The sequence below is a fragment of the Alexandromys fortis genome, unplaced genomic scaffold (genome assembly GCF_014885135.2).
Source record: "Alexandromys fortis isolate MF-2015 unplaced genomic scaffold, M_Fortis_MF-2015_v1.1 scaffold_9, whole genome shotgun sequence".
NCBI classification, from domain to species: domain Eukaryota; kingdom Metazoa; phylum Chordata; class Mammalia; order Rodentia; family Cricetidae; genus Alexandromys; species Alexandromys fortis.
In genome coordinates, this window is record NW_026067892.1 from 4,865,574 (window position 1) to 4,885,774 (window position 20,201).

General features: G+C 45.2%; 1 protein-coding gene across 6 annotated transcripts in view; it reads left to right on the plus strand.

The window, feature by feature from the left end:
• Pknox1 (PBX/knotted 1 homeobox 1) overlaps positions 1-20,201 on the plus strand; it is a 41,017-nt gene that overhangs the window by 7,111 nt on the left and 13,705 nt on the right. For 2 of the 6 annotated variants that reach the window (XM_050138022.1, XM_050138056.1), the window contains exons 2-6: positions 10,940-11,177; positions 12,729-12,836; positions 14,698-14,825; positions 17,035-17,206; positions 18,600-18,770. In XM_050138022.1, coding sequence (XP_049993979.1) covers positions 12,786-12,836; positions 14,698-14,825; positions 17,035-17,206; positions 18,600-18,770 — 522 coding nt within the window. In that variant the 5' untranslated portion in view covers positions 10,940-11,177; positions 12,729-12,785. Of the gene's footprint in view, positions 1-6,526; positions 6,690-10,939; positions 11,178-12,728; positions 12,837-14,697; positions 14,826-17,034; positions 17,207-18,599; positions 18,771-20,201 lie in introns of those variants that run through there. The other 4 variants (XM_050138032.1, XM_050138066.1, XM_050138049.1 and 1 more) reach the window with 4 other exon arrangements.

Below are 20,201 nucleotides of genomic sequence, written 5' to 3' on the forward strand. Positions count from 1 at the left end.
AGAAATGTGCCTGCCTCTGTCTCCCGAGTGCTTAAAGACATTTGCTACTACCGCCCGGTGGATATTTTTAAAGATTTATTTTTAGGTGTATGAGTGTTTTTGCCTGCATGTACGTCTGTGCACATGTGTGTCTGTAGAGGCCAGAAGAAGGCACTGAATCTCTTGAAAGTGGAGTCACACGTGATTGTGAACTGCCATGTAGGTTCTGGGTAGCAAACCTCTGTCCTCTGGAAAAGCAGTCTGTTCTTCCATGTTGCCCAGGCTCCCCTTGAACCACTCACAAGGATCTTCCTGAAGCATCTTCTTGGGCAGTTGAACTGCAGGTGAGCACCTACACACCTGGCTTATAAACCTGTTTATGTGTAACAGATAATACAGGGTTGTTATGGAAGCCAACAGGGATAGAATGTTACTGTTGACTTTAGGATTCTTAGTTTGAAAATAACCAGTTGAATAACTGAGGACAGGTGAGGACAGGGAACATACCAAACATGCAGGATGACTGAACAGAAAAGCTTTAACAAAGGAAAATCAAGAAACTTAAGTCCAGAATATCAGGAACCACAGCTAGTTTGAAAGGGCTCCGTCTTTCATCTTATAAAGCTCCAGATTAAGTAGGAAAGTGACTTCTAACTAAATAATGTGACTATATAGGGCATCTAAGACTGGCAAGTAGATGGCGAACAAGGGGTAGAAAACAGTCTATCAGGAGCAGCTGCTAGGCAAGACAAACTCCTGGTGGCAGTACTAGATAGAGGGGGAAAGCAGTGAGAGCCACTGCATGTCACACAAAGGATCAGTTACTAATGTAAACTTAATATGCCTTACTGAGATTATAGCAGGTAAACTAACAAGCATGCGTTTGCACACACACTCATACACGCAGATAAACAGATCTCTCTGAGAGATCTCCTTGTGATCCTAGCAGCTCAGTGACCAAGAAGTTATCAAAGGAGGGTAGTCAGGACATGAGCCAGATCACTCGGTCAGGATCTCTCATGCTTCAATAATCAGAAATGTCTCTGGGCATTTTCAGATGTCCCCTGGGTGCCAACATTGTCCAGTAGAGAACTGCTGATGCAGAGGAACCAATAAACATGGGCAGAAATTTGTGCCTATTAAAGAAAATGTAGATTGTCTTCGTCACATAAACACTTAACAAAATTAGCTGTGTGTTAAGGGTAAAAGAAAATCTCAGATTTCAGAAAAGTAAATTCTAGCCGGGTGTGGTGTACCACTTTAATTTCAACATTAAACAACAGATCAGGAGAATTGCTGTGAGTTCAAGGCTAGTCTGGGCTCTACAGTGAAATCTTGTCTTAGAAAACAGACCCCTCTCCTAAAAGGTATGGTAGCATCTTCCTGTAATTCCAGCCCTAGGAAGTGGAGGCTGCATCAGAGGTTCAAGGTTGTCTTCCGCTTCTCAAAGACAAGTAAAGCTGAACAAGGAGTTCTGAGAATGGGAATCTGAGACCAGAGCTTAGTTTGAACTTTAGAAGGGAGCCAAAGATTCCTAGAAAGAAATTTTGGGCTGGGTGTGGTGGTGCTCACCTTTAATCTGTTCAGCACTTGGAGGCAGAGGCAGGTGGATCTCATTCTTCTGTATATTTCTCGGAAGAAAGAGGATATTCCAAAACTATCCCAGTGAGATGGGACATGCCGTTATTCTTAGCACTCAACAGGCAAGAGCAAGAGGATCTCTCTGAGTTTGAGGCCTAGACACATAGTGAGTTCGAGGTCAGTTAGGATTGCACGTTAGACCCTGTCTCAAAGAACCAAACTTTTCTGCCTCTGAATAAAAGAATGACCACGGCTATTTTCTGACTTAAACATGAATAATTGTATTACACATGCTCACCTCCAGGATAGAGCCGGAATAGGGCTCAGGAGAAACTAAATCCACAAGTGCTTGTTCTAGGACATAAGAAAGGAAGCAGATTGAGCTTTCACCTTAAGACACAAGAAAAGTAAAATTGACCCGAAGAGGGCAAATCTGATTTTGAGCTTGTTAAATTTGATTAAGAAGAAATTAGAGAAAAATAGTTATAAAAAGAGACAGAAAGATAGATTGATGGTGGCAAAAATAAGGACACATTACATTGGGGCTGCAGAGATGGCCCCGAGGTTCAGGGTTGCTGGCTGCTCTTCCAGAGGACCTGAGTTCTATTTCCAGCACCCACCTGGCAGCTCACAACTGTAACTTGAGTTCTGTGAACTAGTGATTTCTACTGGCTTCTGAAGGCATCAGGCACACAAGGTGCACAGATGTGCATGCAGACAAAGCATTCATAAAGGTCTAATAACAAAAGGGAACACCATATGCTACCTGATGGCAATGCCTTTGAGGAGCTGTGAGTCGGGTATGAAGGCAGAGTCTGAGATGACCTTCTAGGTAGAGCATCTTGAACAGGCTCCAGGCACAGATGGGTGAGATCTATGGAATTTTCATAGAACAGGTAATTCCTATGTTGTACAGACTTTAGGAATCTCTTACTAAATAATGAAACTCCGCTGTGTACCCAGCATTGTGATAGTGACTGGGAATGTGGGGATGAATAGAAACAGCTGAAGTTCCTATCTGAAATGTACAGAAGTTTGTGCCTGGAAGGAAATGAGTTTATCAGTGACTCATCAAAAGAAGTGGTCTATTACAAACGGGGGAAGGGCTGGAAGGGCGGGGTCGGGGTGACTCATGCAATGAGATGACTGCTGTGCAGAGGAGAACGGGAGCCAAGCCATTCTAGACAGAAGTTATGTGTTTGAAGGCAGCTTGGAGAAGATACTAAGGAGCCTGCAAGAAACCTGAAGTGACTGGTGGGGGCCAGGGAGGAAGGGAAAAACCAAGGCCCAGCCATCATTGGCTATGCTCAGAGTTATGGCCCTTATCTCATGGCTAGTAGAAAATCCCTGAAAGGTTATCCCTGACAGGCTTAGGTATGTTAGTATCAGACTGAAGTGTCTCTTTAAAGACTTGGGATCAAGCAAGACTGAAAGCTGTAGAGAAAACACTAAACTTTGTAGGACATTTGCCATATTTAGGTACCTGGTGTCCTATGTAGCCAACCCCACCACTGCAATCTTGCTGTTTGCAGTCTTCATGTCCTCATCCTTAAGCTGGCTCTGCTCCATGTTTGTAGCTTTTCCTGGCAGAAATAATCCATTGTCAGTGTCTCCCACATCACAGGGTCTCCCTCCCAATGTCAGAAAATGCTCAGAGTTTCACACATCACTCAAGTCTACCTGCAGGGACTTCACCCCCATCACACTTCACCTTCCTTTGACAACTGGGTATAAGACTCAGCAAGACACTAAATCTTGCATTTTTCAGGTTACAAAACTTGATTCCTATGGAGAACAGCACACTCCCGGAAGCACTCTCTTCTTAGCAGAAAGTCAAATGAATATTTGCCTTTACATCCTTAAACCTGGGGGGGGGGGTGTCCATGGCAAATCCTGAGGTGTCCTCACAACAGCTTTGTTATTGTCCTGATGCAAAGTTCTTGGCTTCTCTTTAGTGTCTAGTCTTTTCTGCAGTTATGTTCTTGTTCTCTATATAACAGTCCTGGCTGTCTGTAGAGCAGGCTGGCCTCCAGCTCACAGAGATCCACCGGCCTCTGCCTTCTAAGTGCTGGGGTTAAAGACCTACACTGCCACCGACCAGCTCTTGCCTGTAATTCTAAGTGAGCTCCTTTTGTGTCTAAACTGTTTTTCTAAATCTTTCTCTTCTGCTTTTTGCTCACAGTTTTTATTGTAAACCTGTCCAAAAGTACACACTGATAAGCACATCACAGGCTGACTGGGAATTTCTTCCACAAGCTTAATTAGCCCATCTGCTTTCAATTGAGCCCCACATAATTCATTATAGACAAGATATAGGCATACGTCTTCACCAGCATGTACACAAATGGCCTCCAATCCCGTTCTCAATGGAATCCTCACTCCTGTTAGAAACCTTGAAAGTACGCACAATATTTTCTCTCCACTTTCCTGTCAACCTCTGGCCTCCCAAGTTCACTCTGAAAGGCAGAAGCAGTCAAGAGTTTTTAACTCTCTTACAAGCTTTTCCACATTCCTCCTACAAACAAGTTCCGTAGGCTTGTGAATCACATGGTGAGACAGTCACAGTAATGCACCTGCTTCTTCTTTCTTCCTCCTCCTTCATTGTCTTCTTTGTTGGGGGCAGTTTCAAAACAGGGTTTCTCTGTTGCTTTGGAGCCTTGTAGACCAGGCTGGCCTCAAACTCACAGAGATCTGCCTGCCTCCGCCTCCCTAGTGCTGGAATTAAAGGCATGTGCCACCATCGCTCAGCTCTGCACCAGCTTCTTGGTTCCAGTTATTTCTGTCAGGATTTCATCACTGTAGCAAGATAGCCCACCATACACAACTTAGAGGAGGAAGGATGTAATATTGACTCACAGACTCAAGAGGTTTCAGTCCATGGTTATCTGCCCGTTGCTTCTAGGCCAATGGCAAGACAAGCACGATGGACGGGCATGGCAGAGGATACTTGCTCATTACATGGCAACCAGTAAACAGAGAGAAGCAGGAAAGGATCTGGCTAGTTAACCCATTAAAGGCACACCTCTAGGCACCTGCTGCAACAAGGCCCTACTCCTCCAGCAAGGCCCCACCTTTTTATAGCCCATTCATTATGAATTCAGTACCCTAACCATAGACGAACTTAGTGCCCCTATCACCCAACTGCCTCCAGTTGGTCACCAGTCAAGGATCGAACACAAGGTCTTTTAGAGAAGGACACTTCACGTCCAAACCCCACACAGATTCCCCGTGTTTCTCTGTTTAGTCAACTGTCTAGGTGACTCAGAGTTTGAAAAACACCATGATACATGAATTGAGTTGATGAAACTTAACAGGCACCAGAGCTTATCAAGTTACAGAATGCTTCCTGATTTCCTTGTGAAGTCTGTATTATTATATAAAAGAAGAAACTAAAGGACCTTTTAGCTGGGCAGAGCGACCTCAGGAAACTGGTTTAACTTGGTGTATGTTTCCTAGATCGTGAACTTTATCTATTTCAAAAGTACATGGTTATTTCTGGTATAAATCTAGTAACTTTTAGTGGCATAAAACAACCATTTTATCATATGCATGCTTTCTGTAGGCTAGAGTTGGAAAAAACATCATAGGAAACAGCTTGCATGTCCATGATGATTGGGTCCTCAACTTAGGGACTAGGGTAGCTTGATGATAAAGAGATGCAGTCTGTTAGGGACATCATTTCTTCTCCTCCTCCTTTGTCATCTTCTTTCTTTCCCCTTCTTCTTCCAGGGTCTCTGTATGTAGTTCTGACTGTCCTGGAACTCAGCATATAGACCAGATTGGTCTCACAGAGATCCTTTGGTCTCTGCCTCCTGAGCAGTGGGGACATTTTCTTAAATCTTACAGATGTAGCTGTCAGTTCTAATATAAGGAGGGGATGTTGGCCAGAACACTTAGTCTGTAGAGGTTCCATGTGACCAGGGGCTTGCTTATAGCCTTATGGGGCTTTCTTACAGTCTTGAAAGGAATAACTCACAGAACTAATGGGTTGCACAGAATCAGAAATTTCCTCATAGCCTTAGGAAGGTTGCTCCTAAAATCAAGGAGTCATCTTTATAGCCTAAGAGGAGTTCTTCATAATCTTGTGATATTTGCTTCCAGACCTAAGGGCTGTCACAGGTTTGATGGCTTCTACCCTAAGGGGCTGCAGGACTCTTCTCACTAGCTCTATCAATACTTGACAAGAAGTAATGTAAGGGAGGAGTTCATTTTGACTCACAGTTTGAGGGTACAATTAATCCATCATGATGGGGAGAACATGGAGGCTGCTTGCTCATCTCTAGGAGGATCAGGAAACAGAGATGAGTGGTGGTGGCTCGTGCTTTTAATTCCAGCACTTGGGAGGCAGAGGCAGGAAGATTTCTGTGAATTTGAGGACAGCCAGGACTACATAGAAAGACCCTGTCTCAAAAAACTATGTGGGGAGGTATTTGTGCTCAGCTCCCCTTCTCTCTTTTTTTCCTATTTGATTCCTTCCTAGACCCAGCTTGTGAAATGGCGACATTGCTGCACAGGTGTGTTTTACCCCTCATTACCTCTCTCTGGGAATACACTTACTCACTGACTCCCTAAGCAGTTCTTACTTAATCCAGTTGACAAAGCCATCACAAGTTCATCCTTGTCAATTGATATCCAGGCACATCACTTAAAGGTTTACTTTTATTGTTTTTTTGTTTTTCAAGAGAGGGTTTCTCTGTAGCTTTGGAGCCTATCCTGGAACCAGCTCTTGTAGATCATGCTGGTCTCGAACTCACAGAGATCCGCCTGCCTCTGCCTCCTGAGTGCTGGGATTAAAGGTGTGAGCCACCATCACCTGGAGTTTGTTGTTACTCTTCACTCTTCATTTACACTTGAGTGTAGTTGGAGATCTTAAAACAGAGATTTTTTCCACAGGATTGTATCTGCATGGCTTGCAATGACATTTATAGAAAAAACCATGGAATCTGCATAAACCATAGATTAAAGGAGTCCACTAACATAGCAGATTCAAGGTCAGACTGCGCAGAGCTGCTCCATCCATCAGCATCCACCAAGAGCCAAGTGCAGTGAAATATATGCAACAGCTGTAGGAAAAACCATGGGCTGCGTAGGGACACATCCAGTGAGGAACCCGGAAGTCCTCGAACTTGGTAATGGGTAAAGATGAGGAAACAAGGGTCCTGTGCTCTTTGGGTGGTTGACTTGGAAGTTAAAGACCCCTGTCCCTCCCTAAATCACCCATAGTCTGTTACAGCAGTTGTTAATAAAGTGATTTCTGTATGGTAGCAACTTTGTTTACTGTTATCTATCCCTGCACTTGGGATAGATCCCAGCAAGGAGAAAGACTCTCCCTCTCCCCAGTATATATGCAGAGTGAATGAAAGGGGCAGTGAAGTGCATGCTGGCTGCACCTCTGCCTTCCCCACTCACTGCTGTATACTCATTCTCACTGCTTTTGGGTTTAGTTTGTTTTTTATTCTGGGGACTGAATCCTGGGCTTCAGCATGCGTGCAGAGGTGCACATCCCCGCTATCCGTCGCCCTCCTAGTTCTTCCCCCAATGTATTTATTTTTAAAAACACATTAAAGGTTATTTTATGTGTATGAGTGTCTCCTTACATGTCCACATGTGTAGTAAATGCCTGCAGTGCTCAAGGAGATTATATGCATTGGATCCCCTGGAATTAGAGTTATGGATGGTTGTGAGCTGCCATATGGGTGCTGGGAATTGAACCTGGGTCCTCTGGAAGAGCAGCCAGGGCTCTTACCTAGCCCTTATTTGTTTTATTTTATGTGTATGGGTATTTTGCCTGAATGTGCATCACTTATATAGCTGGTGCCTGTGGAGGGCAGAAGAGTATTGAATCCTGGAGCTGGAGTTCCAGTTGACTGTGAGCCTCCATGTGGGTGCTGGGAGGTAAACCCTGGTCCTTTGGAAGAACATCCAGTGAGTGTCCTTAGCCACTGAACCATCTCTCCAGCTCCCTAACTTAACGTGAACTTTTTGAAGAACACTTTCAAATCATAGCGCAGCTTTAATGCCCACAGCTTATTATTTTTGTTTGTTTTTGAGACAGGGTTTTTCTTGTAGCCTGTCCTGGAACTAGATCTTGTAGTCCATCCAGGCTGTCCTCGAATTTACAGAAATCAGCCTGCCTGAGAGTGCCGGATTAAATGTGTGAGCCACCACCGCCGTCCCTATTCTTTTTTTTGATGTTCTTTGTAGTTTTTTTTTTTTTCTTTTGAAAAAAGAATTCACTGTGTTCTACCCTCTGGCTGGCAGTCAGAAGCCCATGTGCTGTACTTGGGGACTGTGGACAGGTGTGTTTTCGGAGGTTCCCCAGTACTCTGTTCTGGAACACAAACATGGAGGTACTAAATCTTTGGGTTGTTACACTGCCCTGGCTTTCCAGGTGTGTTCATAGGCCATCATCTTTTAGCCAGATTTGCCCAAGAAGCCTTGTCAGTGAGACTGGGAAGTGTCTCCCAACACAGCAGGGCGGCACCTTTGCTCTAAACCACTCTCCCTAGCATGGGAAGTGCTCTGTGAGAGCTGTCTGGAAGCTTCAGGGCCATGGACCTGTGCTGCAGTCACTTCCAGACTGGCCTGCTTTACGTGGAGAACCGTCAGTAACCTGTTAGATTTGAGGTCTGGCTACACTGGAAGATGTGCCTCTCCACCCAGAGTGGCCAGGGAAGTAGTTACCTGTGTGAGGGAGTCTAGTGGCTTTTTTTTTTTTTTTGAATGCTGATTGTTTAAAAAACTTTTATAAGAGACTGGGTGTGGTGGTGAACGCCCTTAATCCTTCAGTATTCAGAGATAGAGTTGGGCAGATCTCTGAGTTCTAGGCCAACCTGGTCTAGGACTGCTAGGGATTTGTAGAGAGATCCCATCTCAAAAAAAACTAAATGATGCCAAGTGGTGGTGGTGTACACTCTTAATCCCAGCACTTGGTAGGCAGAGGCAGATGAATCTCAGTGAGTTCGAGACTACCCTGGTCTACAAAGTGAGTTCGAGGACAACCAGGGCTACACAGAGAAACCCTGTAGTGGCATTTCATTTGTATTTTAATAACTAAAGCTTGCCTAAAGATCAGAGAGTAAAACAGCCCCACTGGTCAGCCTTAAAGCCAGGCAGTGGTGACACACACCTTTAATCCCAGTAGCCACACTAGTTTGCCCTAGAAAATAGGCGGTGTATACCTTTAATCCCAGCCCTAGAGAGGAATATAAAATGGGTGGAGACAGCTCACAGTTTTACTCTCATTCTGAGATTCCTGGAGTCAGGATTGCCACTTTGAACTGAGGTAGAGGTAAGAGCCAATGGCTGGCCTCTTTGCTTTTTCAGACCTTTAGGTTGAACCCCAATTTTTCTGAGTTTTTATTAATTATGCTTCAAAACCCTGTCTTAAAAAAAACAAAAATAAAACTTTCTATAAGACTGGAGACATTGTTCAGTAGTTGAGAACACTTGCTGTTTTTGCAGAGGACCCAAATTCAGATCCCCATACTCGGCTTCTTACAGCTTCCTGGAACTCCAGTTCCTGGAGATTCAGCGGCCTTTGGCCTCTACGTGGTGCACATAAACTCACACAGGCATGCATACATACACTAAAATAATTAACCTTTTTGTTGTTGTTATAATATTTTGTTTGTTTTTGCTATGACAAGTAAACCAGTTGGTGGTGGCTCAGGCCTTTAATCCCAGCACTTGGGAGGCAGAGGCAGGTGGATCTCTGTGAGTTCGAGGCCAGCCTGGTTTATAAGAGCTAGTTCCAGGACAGGCTCCAAAGCTACAGAGAAACCCTGACTCAAAAAAAAAAAAAAAAAAAAACCAAAACTTTTATATCTTAAGCATCTCAGACCTTTAGAGACATATACCTCCAGTTTACTGATGGTTGAAGATCATCAGTTCCCAGACTCTGTGGGGTTCTTGTTTCCTAGGTAAGACCCAGGAGGAAGGTGGTCGTACTCATAGCTAGCCATACATACAGAAGGGGTGGGAGGCAGACAGACCTTCTAGGGTCTGTGGTGGGAGAGAGTGACTGCAGAAGGGAGATAGGGGTGTACTCTTGGTTGGGTGGAGGTGGGCTGATACCGGGGATGGGCTTGGGTAGAAGCAACCTTAAGAGGCTAGTCACATGACCAGATTTGCATTTTAGAAAGCCTGGCCAGTGGTTTGAAGCAAGGCCAGAGTTAGGCTATGACAGGGAATTGAAGTCTCAGGGTACTGTGCTGTGCTGGCTCTGAAGGTGGAGGGGCAGGTGGAAGTCAGAATTTGGGAGAGTCAGACTTTAATCAGTACAAAGGCCTTTAGGCGATGCTCGACAAGGTGTAGGTGTGTGGCTCTGTCCAGACGGGGGTCCTGGGGGAGGTAGAGCACACAGATGTAGCAGACTTAAAACAGGGTTTTAAAGATGTTAATTCAGAAGCTGGGCATAGTGGGTGGTATGACTTCCCAGCACTGGGGAGGCAGAGGCAGGTCTCTGTGAGTTCGAGACCACCCTGGTCTTCAAAGTGAATTGTAGTATAACCAAAACTACATAGTGAGATCCTGTCTCTAAAAAAAGAAAAAAAAGTCTTTAACTTAGTTTTCCACTGCACTCAGCTCCCATCTTCTGAGTCTGTAAGCCGCTTCTATTATTTTCCACCCTTCCTAGTACAGACAGTTCTCAGGAATGTGCTGGTACTATCACTTCTGGTGGTAGAGTTTGGGGCCATGGTTCTTGTCTTGCTCCCCCACAGACCTTCTGTTCACCAGCTGCTGACTCAGTCCTCCTCTTCCTGGTCCTGAGGAAGTCCTTCACATGGTTGGCACTCCCCCTTCGTGGCTCCCTCTTCATGCTTATCACATCATGCTGTGTCCTCTTTTCCCCTGGCCTCCAGGCCGTCTCTTAGCACACTTCTGTCTTCCTTCTGTTCTCCTCTGCTCTCTTGGCTTTGCATCATGTATTTATGTGTATATATTTTTTCATGTATTTATGTGTATATATTTTTTAAACTAGGGCTGCTGTGCCAGTTTACTGCAAACTGGGTATATTAAACAGTAGATTGCTCTCTGGCATGTGTACAGCTCTCGATTTAATCCCTACCACCCTCAGAAATGGAGTCTCTCATGGTTCTGGAAATCCATATACAGAGAGAGTATAGATAGGGCTGTACTCTCTCTGAAGGCTCTAGGGGTCTGTCCTTGCCTCTTCCAGCTTCTGGTGACCCTGCTTAGATTTCCTGGACTGAGGGGTATATTACTACAGTGTGTGCCTCTGTCTTTCAATGGTGAACCTCTTTGTGTGTCTCAGAGCTTCCCCTCTCCTCTTAGATAGACAACCAGATACTCCCTCCCAAGTCCTTAGTGTCATTCCCTCTGTAAGACCCTGTTTCTAAATCTGGTCCATGTTCAGGTGCTGGGTTAGAGTGGGACGTGTCTTATGGAGGACTCAGCTCATCTCCATGTGCCCACGGTACCTTGATGATGACCAAGTGATTCCAGCCCAGCCTCCTGTGCTCAGTTTCCGAGAAGGTATCTAAGACTCGCCTGCCGCCTGAGATGTCCTGCCTTGTTTCCCTCCCAAGCCATGGAGCTGACCTTAGCTGTTTGCTCATCTCGAGACCTCCGGCTCTATTCTTCCAGGTGTTCAGGTGGGAAGCTTGGACCCATCCCTGCTCCCTTAGTCCACCTGCAGGTCCCTGGCTCACTTCCTCTGATTCTTGTGCCTATAGCTCCTTCTTGGCTCTTGTGCTCCTTAGGCATGCAGTCTGGTCTATACATGTGTCACCCACTGTTCATCCCTGCTGTGGGTTTCTGTCCAGCAACTTGCTGTCCTCACTGTAGCCACAGACTCACCTGATCAGACACATCCTTACCGCTCTGTTCAGCCATCTTGTCTCTTGGCTTCCTTCTGCACAAGGGTGGTAGGCGGCCTATTATTACTTCCCTAGTCAGACCTCTCCTTTAAGGTGCCTTACTTATCCCTCGTCATCCTCTGTCATCACTCCTGCATTGACTTGCCAGTGTTTGTCAGTAGTTTGCGTCTACACCAAGCCATTTGTCCCCATAGCATCTAAAGAATTTATGTATTAGCTCCATCCCATGTGCTAGCTCCTGGGCCTATGGAAACTCTGGTACCTGGGGACAGACTCAGTATGATGATATTGAGGTGAGTCTAGCTCACCTTTTGGTCAGCCCTGTGGCCTTGGCCCCATTATTTTGACTTTTAAGATATAAGGTGGGCCTCATCTGAGAACCCTGAGGAGCTATCATGTGCACAGGAGGTAGCCCAGCTACCACTACACTACACTGTTTGTGGGATAGACACCCTTCTGTGAGCTGTCTCAAGACGTGCTGCTCATTCCTGTCCTTGGCTTGCCCTGCTCCGACTGTATGTGCTTCTGTTTTGTACAGTCTAGAGTATAATTGTACTTCCCTTGGTGCCCCTTAGTTGATTCTGCCAGTGCAGACAAGTGATGTCCCTGCCCTTGGTCTTAAAGTGACTATCTAGGCAAGCTCCTGCATGCTGGTGTAGGCCAGCTGGGGCTGACCAGTGCTGCCCATCCCCCTCCACCTCCCATGCTTGTCAGATCCCTGCTTATCATTCCAGCTCAGCAACATTATTTTGAGGGTTTCTGTCATCATTAAGCAAATGACATTGCTTACTTATTTGTGCCACACACACAGGTACGTCAGAGTGCCATCTGCTCCTGTGGGGCACATTAGTCCTTTCTTTTCTCTCCAGTCTTGCAGGTTCTCAAGCCGTTCTTAGATGGCCTTTCCTGGGGAGGCCTATTCTGCCCACACATCCCAGGAACCCTCCATACTCTCCTTTTCTCCTCGTGCCCTGGTGTCTCTTCTACTAGTCTCCTGTTCTCAAGGAAGGTGGGGTCTCTCTAGGCTAACCCCTGTGCTTCTGGTGTCCCAGCCCCCAGTGTCCTGTGTGTGCAGTATTTACTGGCTCCTTGTTAGGGGATAAAGGGGTTTTCTCAGCCATCTCATAGCAGGTTGGGACCCAGCACAGTAAGGCGAGTGACCGCTAAGCAAATGTGGTGTTGCCGAGGAGGGTCTGGCTTGGAGTTAAGAAGGGATTGTCCTCTGCATAAAATACATAGTATTTAGAAATTACATGATGCTCTGGGATAAAAGACAAGAAATGCTGAGCATGTGTTAACCGATACTCTTCTGCTTTATTTTTCTAGACACCATTCTCTTCTGACTCAAGATGATCTGATGTCTGAAGTGAACCCTCATCAACCATGATGGCTACACAGACGTTAAGTATAGACAGCTATCAAGATGGACAGCAAGTAAGGGCCTGACCTGCATCCTGATCACTGCCAGGCGACCCGACACTAAATGTGGACAGCACTCAGTGTGAATGTTCAGCTCCATGAGGTCGCACATCCACCTTACAAATATATTAGGCATCCACTGCACATCAGAGCTCAGAGCTATCAATTGCTCATGCTTGTTCCTTAAGTGACATCAATTCCTACCTAGCCACTAAACCATTTTTAGAGTATTTCATTGTGCACGGATGCATGGGTGCATGCAAGCATGTGGTGCTGGGGATTAAAAACTGGGTACTTTCGGAGTGATGGTGGGGCATGTCTTTAATTCCAGCACTTAGGAGACAAGGCAGAGGCAGGAGGATCTCAGAGTTAGGGGCCAGCCTGCTCTACAGAGTTCTGGGACAGGGACAGCCATTGCTATACAGAGAAATCCTGTCTCAAGAAACAAAACAAACAAGCAAAAAGTTTGCCTAGCTTTTGTGAAGCATTTGGATTGATTCCAGCACAGGGAAGAAAAAAAGGAAAGAAAAGCTGGATGGATGTTTGTCTGTTTGCAACTCTAGTGCTTGACAAGCACTTTACTGCTATGCCCCAAAGCTGGGTGTTCTAGAGGTTTTGTTGTTTGGTTTTGAGACAGAGGCTTTCTGCATAGCCTAGACCGGCCTTGAACTCACAAGCCACTTGCCTTCGTGTCCTAAGTGCTAGGACACAAAGTATACCATGTGCCTGGCTCTGTTTTTTTTTTTTTTAAATGTTTGTTTATTGTACATAGGGCACATGTACCATAGTGCATTGTGAGGTCAGAGGACAACTGTCTAGACTCACTTCTCTCCTTCCACTGTGTGGGTACCAGGGCTTGAACTCAGTGTATCAACCTTGGCAGTGAGGGCCTTTACCTACTGAGCCATCTAGTAGCTCCTGCATTTTGTTTTGTGAGACAGGGTCTCATGCTATAGTCCAGTCTAGCCTTGAACTTACGGCAGACCTGCCTTAGCCTTGTGAGTATAGATTACAAGAAGGGAATCCTGGGTCTGGAGAGATGGCAGAGCATTAAGATTGACTACTTCTCTTACAGAGCATCTGAGTTCAGTTCCCAGAACCCCTGGCAGCTTACAACTACCTGTAACTCCAGCTCCAGGGTATCCAGTATCCTCATTTAGACCTCAAGAGCACCCATACTCATGCATGTATATACCCACCACCCCATACACACCACACACACACACACGTAAAAATCTTACAAAAATATTATATGCATGTGAGTGTGTGCTGGGGATCAGATCCAGGCAGGATGTTGCACATGAGCTATGCCCCCAGCCTGTGTTCTTATTTGCATAATGGTGTAGGGCAGGTGTGGGAGAACTTGAACCCTGCCACAAAGTTGTACTGTTGCATTTGAATTGTTTGTGTGCGAGTATAAGAACACAAGCCTTCTGTTCAGTCTCCTAAGTTTCTAGTTGGGAGCACTGCACCGTTCCTGTCTGCAATTCATCATGATGGCTTCAAAATCCTTTCAGTTTTTGTTGTATGTATGTGTGTCTGTGTGGTTTTTTGAGACAAGGTTTCTCTGTGTAACAGTCCTGGCTGTCATGATATCTGCTTTGTAGACCAGGCTGGCCTTGAACTCACAGAGACCTGCTTGCCTCTGCCTCTTGAGTACTGGGTTTAAAAGTGTGCACCACCATTGCCCGGCTCATCTCAATTCTTAATGTGTTGGAAATTTGGCCTTTATGTTGTCTACTGGTAGAGCATGAGATATTCAAAGGAGTTTTGCTGCTAATGTTCTATGTGTTATTGGCAGTTATATAATCTTCCAATTGCAGAGTGAATAGCACTTTATATTTTGTATTTTGTAACAAAATTTCTCCTTTTACAGATGCAGGTGGTAACCGAGTTAAAAACAGAGCAAGATCCCAACTGCTCTGACCCAGATGCAGAAGGAGTGAGTCCTCCTCCCATGGAGTCTCAGACCCCAATGGATGCCGACAAACAGGCAATTTATAGGTAGTGCCCAGGTGTGGACTGTGTGGTTTTCAGAGGACCAGGAGGAGTGCAGATATGTGAAGTGGAACCAGGGCTGGGCTCTAGACTGAGCTGGGAGGGACCACTGGGATACTGTGACTACTGGGGATGCCTTTCAGACTGAGGTGTTACTTCTAATAGTAAAACAGGTTTTATACTACAGATCTTTGTGTTGGGTAGCCTTTCAGAAAAGCTTCAGTCAGGCATGGCGGTGCACACTTGGAATATCAGCACTGGGGACAGAGAACTCAAAGTCAGTTCCAGGCCTGTCTGGGCTACTTTATAGACTCTAAAAGAGAAAGGGGGCCTTGAGATGGGTCAGCAAGGAAAGCTCTTGCCATCTAAAACATGACCTGAGTTTGATTTCTAAAACCCACAGAAAGTAGAGAGAAGTCTACAGAGCTGACTCTGACCTCCACATATGCAGCTTTAGAAATTGTCATTTTGCAACTGGGCAGTGGTGGCACACGCTTTTAATTCCAGCACTTGGGAGGCTGAAGCAGGCGGATCTCTGTGAGTTCTAGGCCAGCCTGGTCTACAAGAGCTAGTTCCAGGACAAGCTCCAAAGCTACATAGAAACCTTGTCTTGAAAAACCAAAAAAAAAAAAAAAAAAAGAAAGAAAGAAAAAGAAACTAACTGTCATTTTGCTCTGTAGACCTCAGCTTCCAACAGTATCTCCTGAGTGAGATCATGTTCTATAGTGAGGGTTCATTTCTGTTACATAGTATTAGTATCTTCTTGATTTTCTTTTCTTGACTGGCTTCTTTCACAGAAAATGTTTTAAACATGAATCTGTTATATTAGAATCTGCTGGGACTTTTTGAGGCTGAATAATATTTCACTGTGTTCACTGTGTATATACCACATTCATCTATTTGTGTTGCTTCATCCTTTCTTTTTCTTCCTTTTTTTTTTTTTTCCTTGAGACAGGCTCTCTCTTTATAGGCCTAGCCTGGCCTGGAACTCACTGGTAGATCAAGCTGGCCTTGAACTCATAGAGATCCACCTGCCTCTACCTCCCAAGTGCTAGGATCAAAGGTGTGCACCACCCCTGGTTGTGCTTTCTCCTTTTGACAGTTAGTGCACTATGAGCTGGTGTGCAGATCTAGCTGTCCACAGTGTATTAGAAGCTCCCCTCATGACTGACAGACTAGAACAGCCTATATGTTTCTCAGATAGTAGTGGGTCCATATAATGTATGCTACTCAATATTAAAAGGAAGGAATATGGCTGCATGCAACTTCATACGTGAATCCCAGCTGTCTTATTCTGATGAAGGAAGCCCTTCTCAGAAGGCTTGCATTTTGTATAAATGCCTTTTCATAACACCAAGAGAAAATTTAATGGTGACCCCCTGCTGGGGCTAGGGTTTCCAGCATGGTATACCAAAGGGAGAAAAAAAGGAGGGTTTGAGGGTTCTGATGTGACTAGATACACATATAAGGGTCTAAACACCAAGAATAGTGTTTGGTTTTATTTATTTTTGGATAGTTCACAAATAATAATTTAAATACATGCATGGTGGTCCATGCTGTAATCCACGCCTTGGGAGGCTGGGGTAAGAGAAGTGTGAATCAAAGCCAGCAAGGACTGTGTGGTGAGATGCTCCATCATTAAACAAATAGATCAGGAGCTTTGAAAAATTATCTTAATGTAACTTAAAACTAACTCAATTAAAATTCAGGCACATCTCTGAATTTGAGGCCAGACTGGTCTACAGAGTAAGTTCCAGGACAGATAGAGCTACACAAAGAAACCCTATCTCCAAAAAAACAGAATTTTTTTTTTTTCACGAAACAGAATATCCATGCCATATAAACTAAAAAGCAAGTCACAGACGGGTTAAGAGAGATGGCTCAGGGTGGAAGAGCACAGACTCTTCCAGAGGACCCTGCTTCAGTTTCCAGGAGATCCGATGCCTTCTTCTGACCTCAGTGGGTGCGGAACACACATATATTTAATAAAAATGTAAAAGAGTAAACAAAAAGAAGTAACAGACTGTTTAAAATCATTCATACAGACCAGACAACGCATCCCTGTAACTTAGTACTTGGAGGCTGAGGCAGAGGAGCCTCAAGTTAGAAGCCAACCTGGCTCATATAATGGATCCCTGTCTAAAAAGGGGTGGAGGGTCATTGGTGCAAAGACTTGTGGAGAGAGGTGGCACACCTTTGCTGTCTTTCCCTGCAGGCACCCGCTATTTCCATTACTAGCTTTGTTGTTTGAGAAATGTGAACAGTCCACACAGGGCTCAGAAGGCACAACCTCTGCCAGCTTCGATGTGGACATTGAGAACTTTGTCAGGAAGCAAGAGAAGGATGGGAAGCCCTTCTTCTGTGAAGATCCAGAAACTGACAACTTAGTGAGTAAAGTTTATCCATCCTTCCTTCCTTCCTTCCTTCCTTCCTTCCTTCCTTCCTTCCTTCCTTCCTTCCTTCCTTCCTTCCTAGTCTTCTAGTTTCTAGCTAGTTTTCCCTTTAACAATCTAACTGATTTGTACTTCCTCCTGAGGTGGGACTTAGTCCTCTCCTGGGTGTCTGTAAAAACTTCCTGGGGCAGGCTGCTCCTACAGGGTGTCTGTTGCACTTGTGTTGTGAGTACAAGTCTAATCTTAGAAACAGGCTTGAGCCATCATCTGCAGAGCAGCCTCCCTCCCAGTGCTGATACCAGTTGCTGTGCCTTCTTCCTGTCCGACCCAGTGGCAAGGTCTTTGAGGACACAGGCAGTGCCAGCATCCTTTGTCAGGGCACCCACACTGTCTGCCCTTCCAGCCTGAGTTTCTCCCAAATTCAGATTAACTCAGAGCCCCACAGCAAGATGCGTTCTCTGGGTTTTGTATCTGGAAGACTCTGGCCCTCAGCAGGTCTTCCTCATCTGTGGATAAATCCTATTGGCCTTAGCTCTGCTGCTCCTGATTTCTCGTTGTGTGTTCAGTGTTTACTACCTGAGAGCTTTCGCAGACGCGCTCTGTTCGACTTTTTATGGTCTCTGAAATAAATGCATGTCGTTTGAGTGAAGAGCAGAAGCCCTTTTGGTCCTGGCCCATCCCTGGCCTGGCTCAGTCAAGGAGACAGGTGTCCTCTACACCCTGCGAGCACCTCCTCATCTAAGCACAGGATCTAACAGAGCTCATGCTCCATAGCTCTTGTTACTGATTGGTCTCTCACAGCATCAAGAATGTAGGTGACTTCATACCTGAGTCTGTGGCTGAGGGGCTGGGCCTTATTCATAGCAAGGGCTGTCAGTGACATGGCACTGTTGGTCTTAGTGACCCATTGCTAGAGAGCAAGTATGCTCAACCGTGGTGACTTCATAGTACACAAAAGAGAAATAATAGGAGGAGAACTTGGGGATCTAGAGCTAGGAAAGAGTTCTTAAACTTGACACCAGAAATATGATCCAGAAAAGGCAGAGCTGGTGGGTTAAACTTTTAGAACCACCCCTAGGATAGGTGTGGACATTGAGGTGGAGCAGAGCGAGGCTGTAGCCCTGTCATCTGCAAGCATTGAGCCACATTCCCAGCATGGCCATGCTCAAGGAGGCACCTTGTTCCCGTGTCTGGCACAGGTGCAGCTGGGCTGGGGCAGGGACCCTGGAGTGCTGGAACACTGTGTGCAATTGCCAGTGCCGCTCCATTTCTGCTACCGCACTGATGTCGTTCCCATTTGATAGCTAAGCAGTATGTGTGATAACGGTGACTTCTGATAACGGCACATTATTTCTCACTTAACAGTCTTTATTTTTTCTACCTCTAGATGGTGAAAGCAATCCAGGTTCTGCGCATTCATCTTCTTGAACTGGAAAAGGTTAATGAACTCTGTAAAGATTTTTGTAGTCGGTACATTGCTTGTCTGAAGACAAAAATGAACAGCGAGACCCTGTTGAGTGGGGAGCCTGGGAGCCCATACTCCCCTGTGCAGTCCCAGGTACTTGCCTTTGGGGCCCACTGTGCTTCTTGGTCACTGTAGTATTGATCATGCATCATTACTTCTGAGACTGCCAGCTCCTTCAGAATCATTGGCTGCCCTGAAGTCCTGTCCCAGTTGACTGCTAACTCGTACTGCCCTCCCCTGCCCTGGCCCTGCATTCTGTTTCCATCTCTGTGAATTGACTACCCTGAGTTCCTCACAGACATAGAATCATACAATATCTGACTAATTTCACTTCTCAGAACGTTCTTAAGCCTAGGCAGGAATGAAGCATCATTGTGTTTTAACTATTCTGATATGTGGTGGTATTTCATCAAGGACTTGCATTTTCCCGATAGCAAATGATACTTTTATGTGCTGATCTGCCTTCTTTTTTTTTTTTAAAAAAACATTTATTTATTTATTATGCATACAATATTCTTCCTGTGTGTATGCCTGCAGGCCAGAAGAGGGCACCAGACTCCACCACAGATGGCTGTGAGCCACCATGTGGTTGCTGGGAATTGAACTCAGGACCTTTGGAAGAGCAGGCAATGCTCTTAACCGCTGAGCCATCTCTCCAGCCCGCTGATCTGCCTTCTGTGTGTCGTCTTTGCTGGAAAAGTTTGCTTATGTCTTTTGCTCATTTTTAAACTTTTATTTTCCTTAAGTTTCTGAGTTTTGAAAGTTCTCATTGTTTGCAGATGTTCGTGTGCTTCAGCACCTGTTGTTAGCAGCTGTTCTACTGAACTGCTTTCCCCCTTTTGTCAAAAGCCAGGTGGGCATGTTTCAGGAGTCTGGTGTTCTCTTGAGCTGTGTGAATGTACCACCAGGCCGTGATTACTACAGCCGCCTGGCAGTCTCAGCACTGAAGGGATGCTGTCCTCCAGCTCAGCACTTCTCAGAGTTGTTTTTAGCTCTCTTCTAGTTGCTTTCTTTGCCTTTCCATATAAATTGTCAGTGATGCCGTGTAGATCTACAAGACAAATCCCACTATGGGCATTGATAGCATTGCATTAACTCTGTATCAGTTTAGGGGAGCCGTCATCTCTACTGTGTGATTCTTCAGTCCAGAATGTGCCCCATCTCTGCATTTATTTACATCTCTTAGGGCTTTTTCATCAGTGTTTTGTAGCTTTCACCAAAGTGATCCATGCACTACTAGAAGTACATACAAGTAGCCAACTGTATTGAAGCACACCTTTAATCCCAGCATTCCTGAAGCAGAGGCCAGCAGATCTCTGAGTTCAAAGTCAGGTCAGTCTAGTTTACTTAGAGAGTTCTAAGACAGCTAGAGCTACTCAGTGAGACCCTATCTCAAACAAACAGAATTACACACAAGTATATCTTTGAATGACTGTAAATATATTGTTTTTAAGATTTGTTGTTTTTAGATATATGAGTGTTATCTGCATGAATGTATGGGTACTTTGTCTGGTGTCAGGGGTA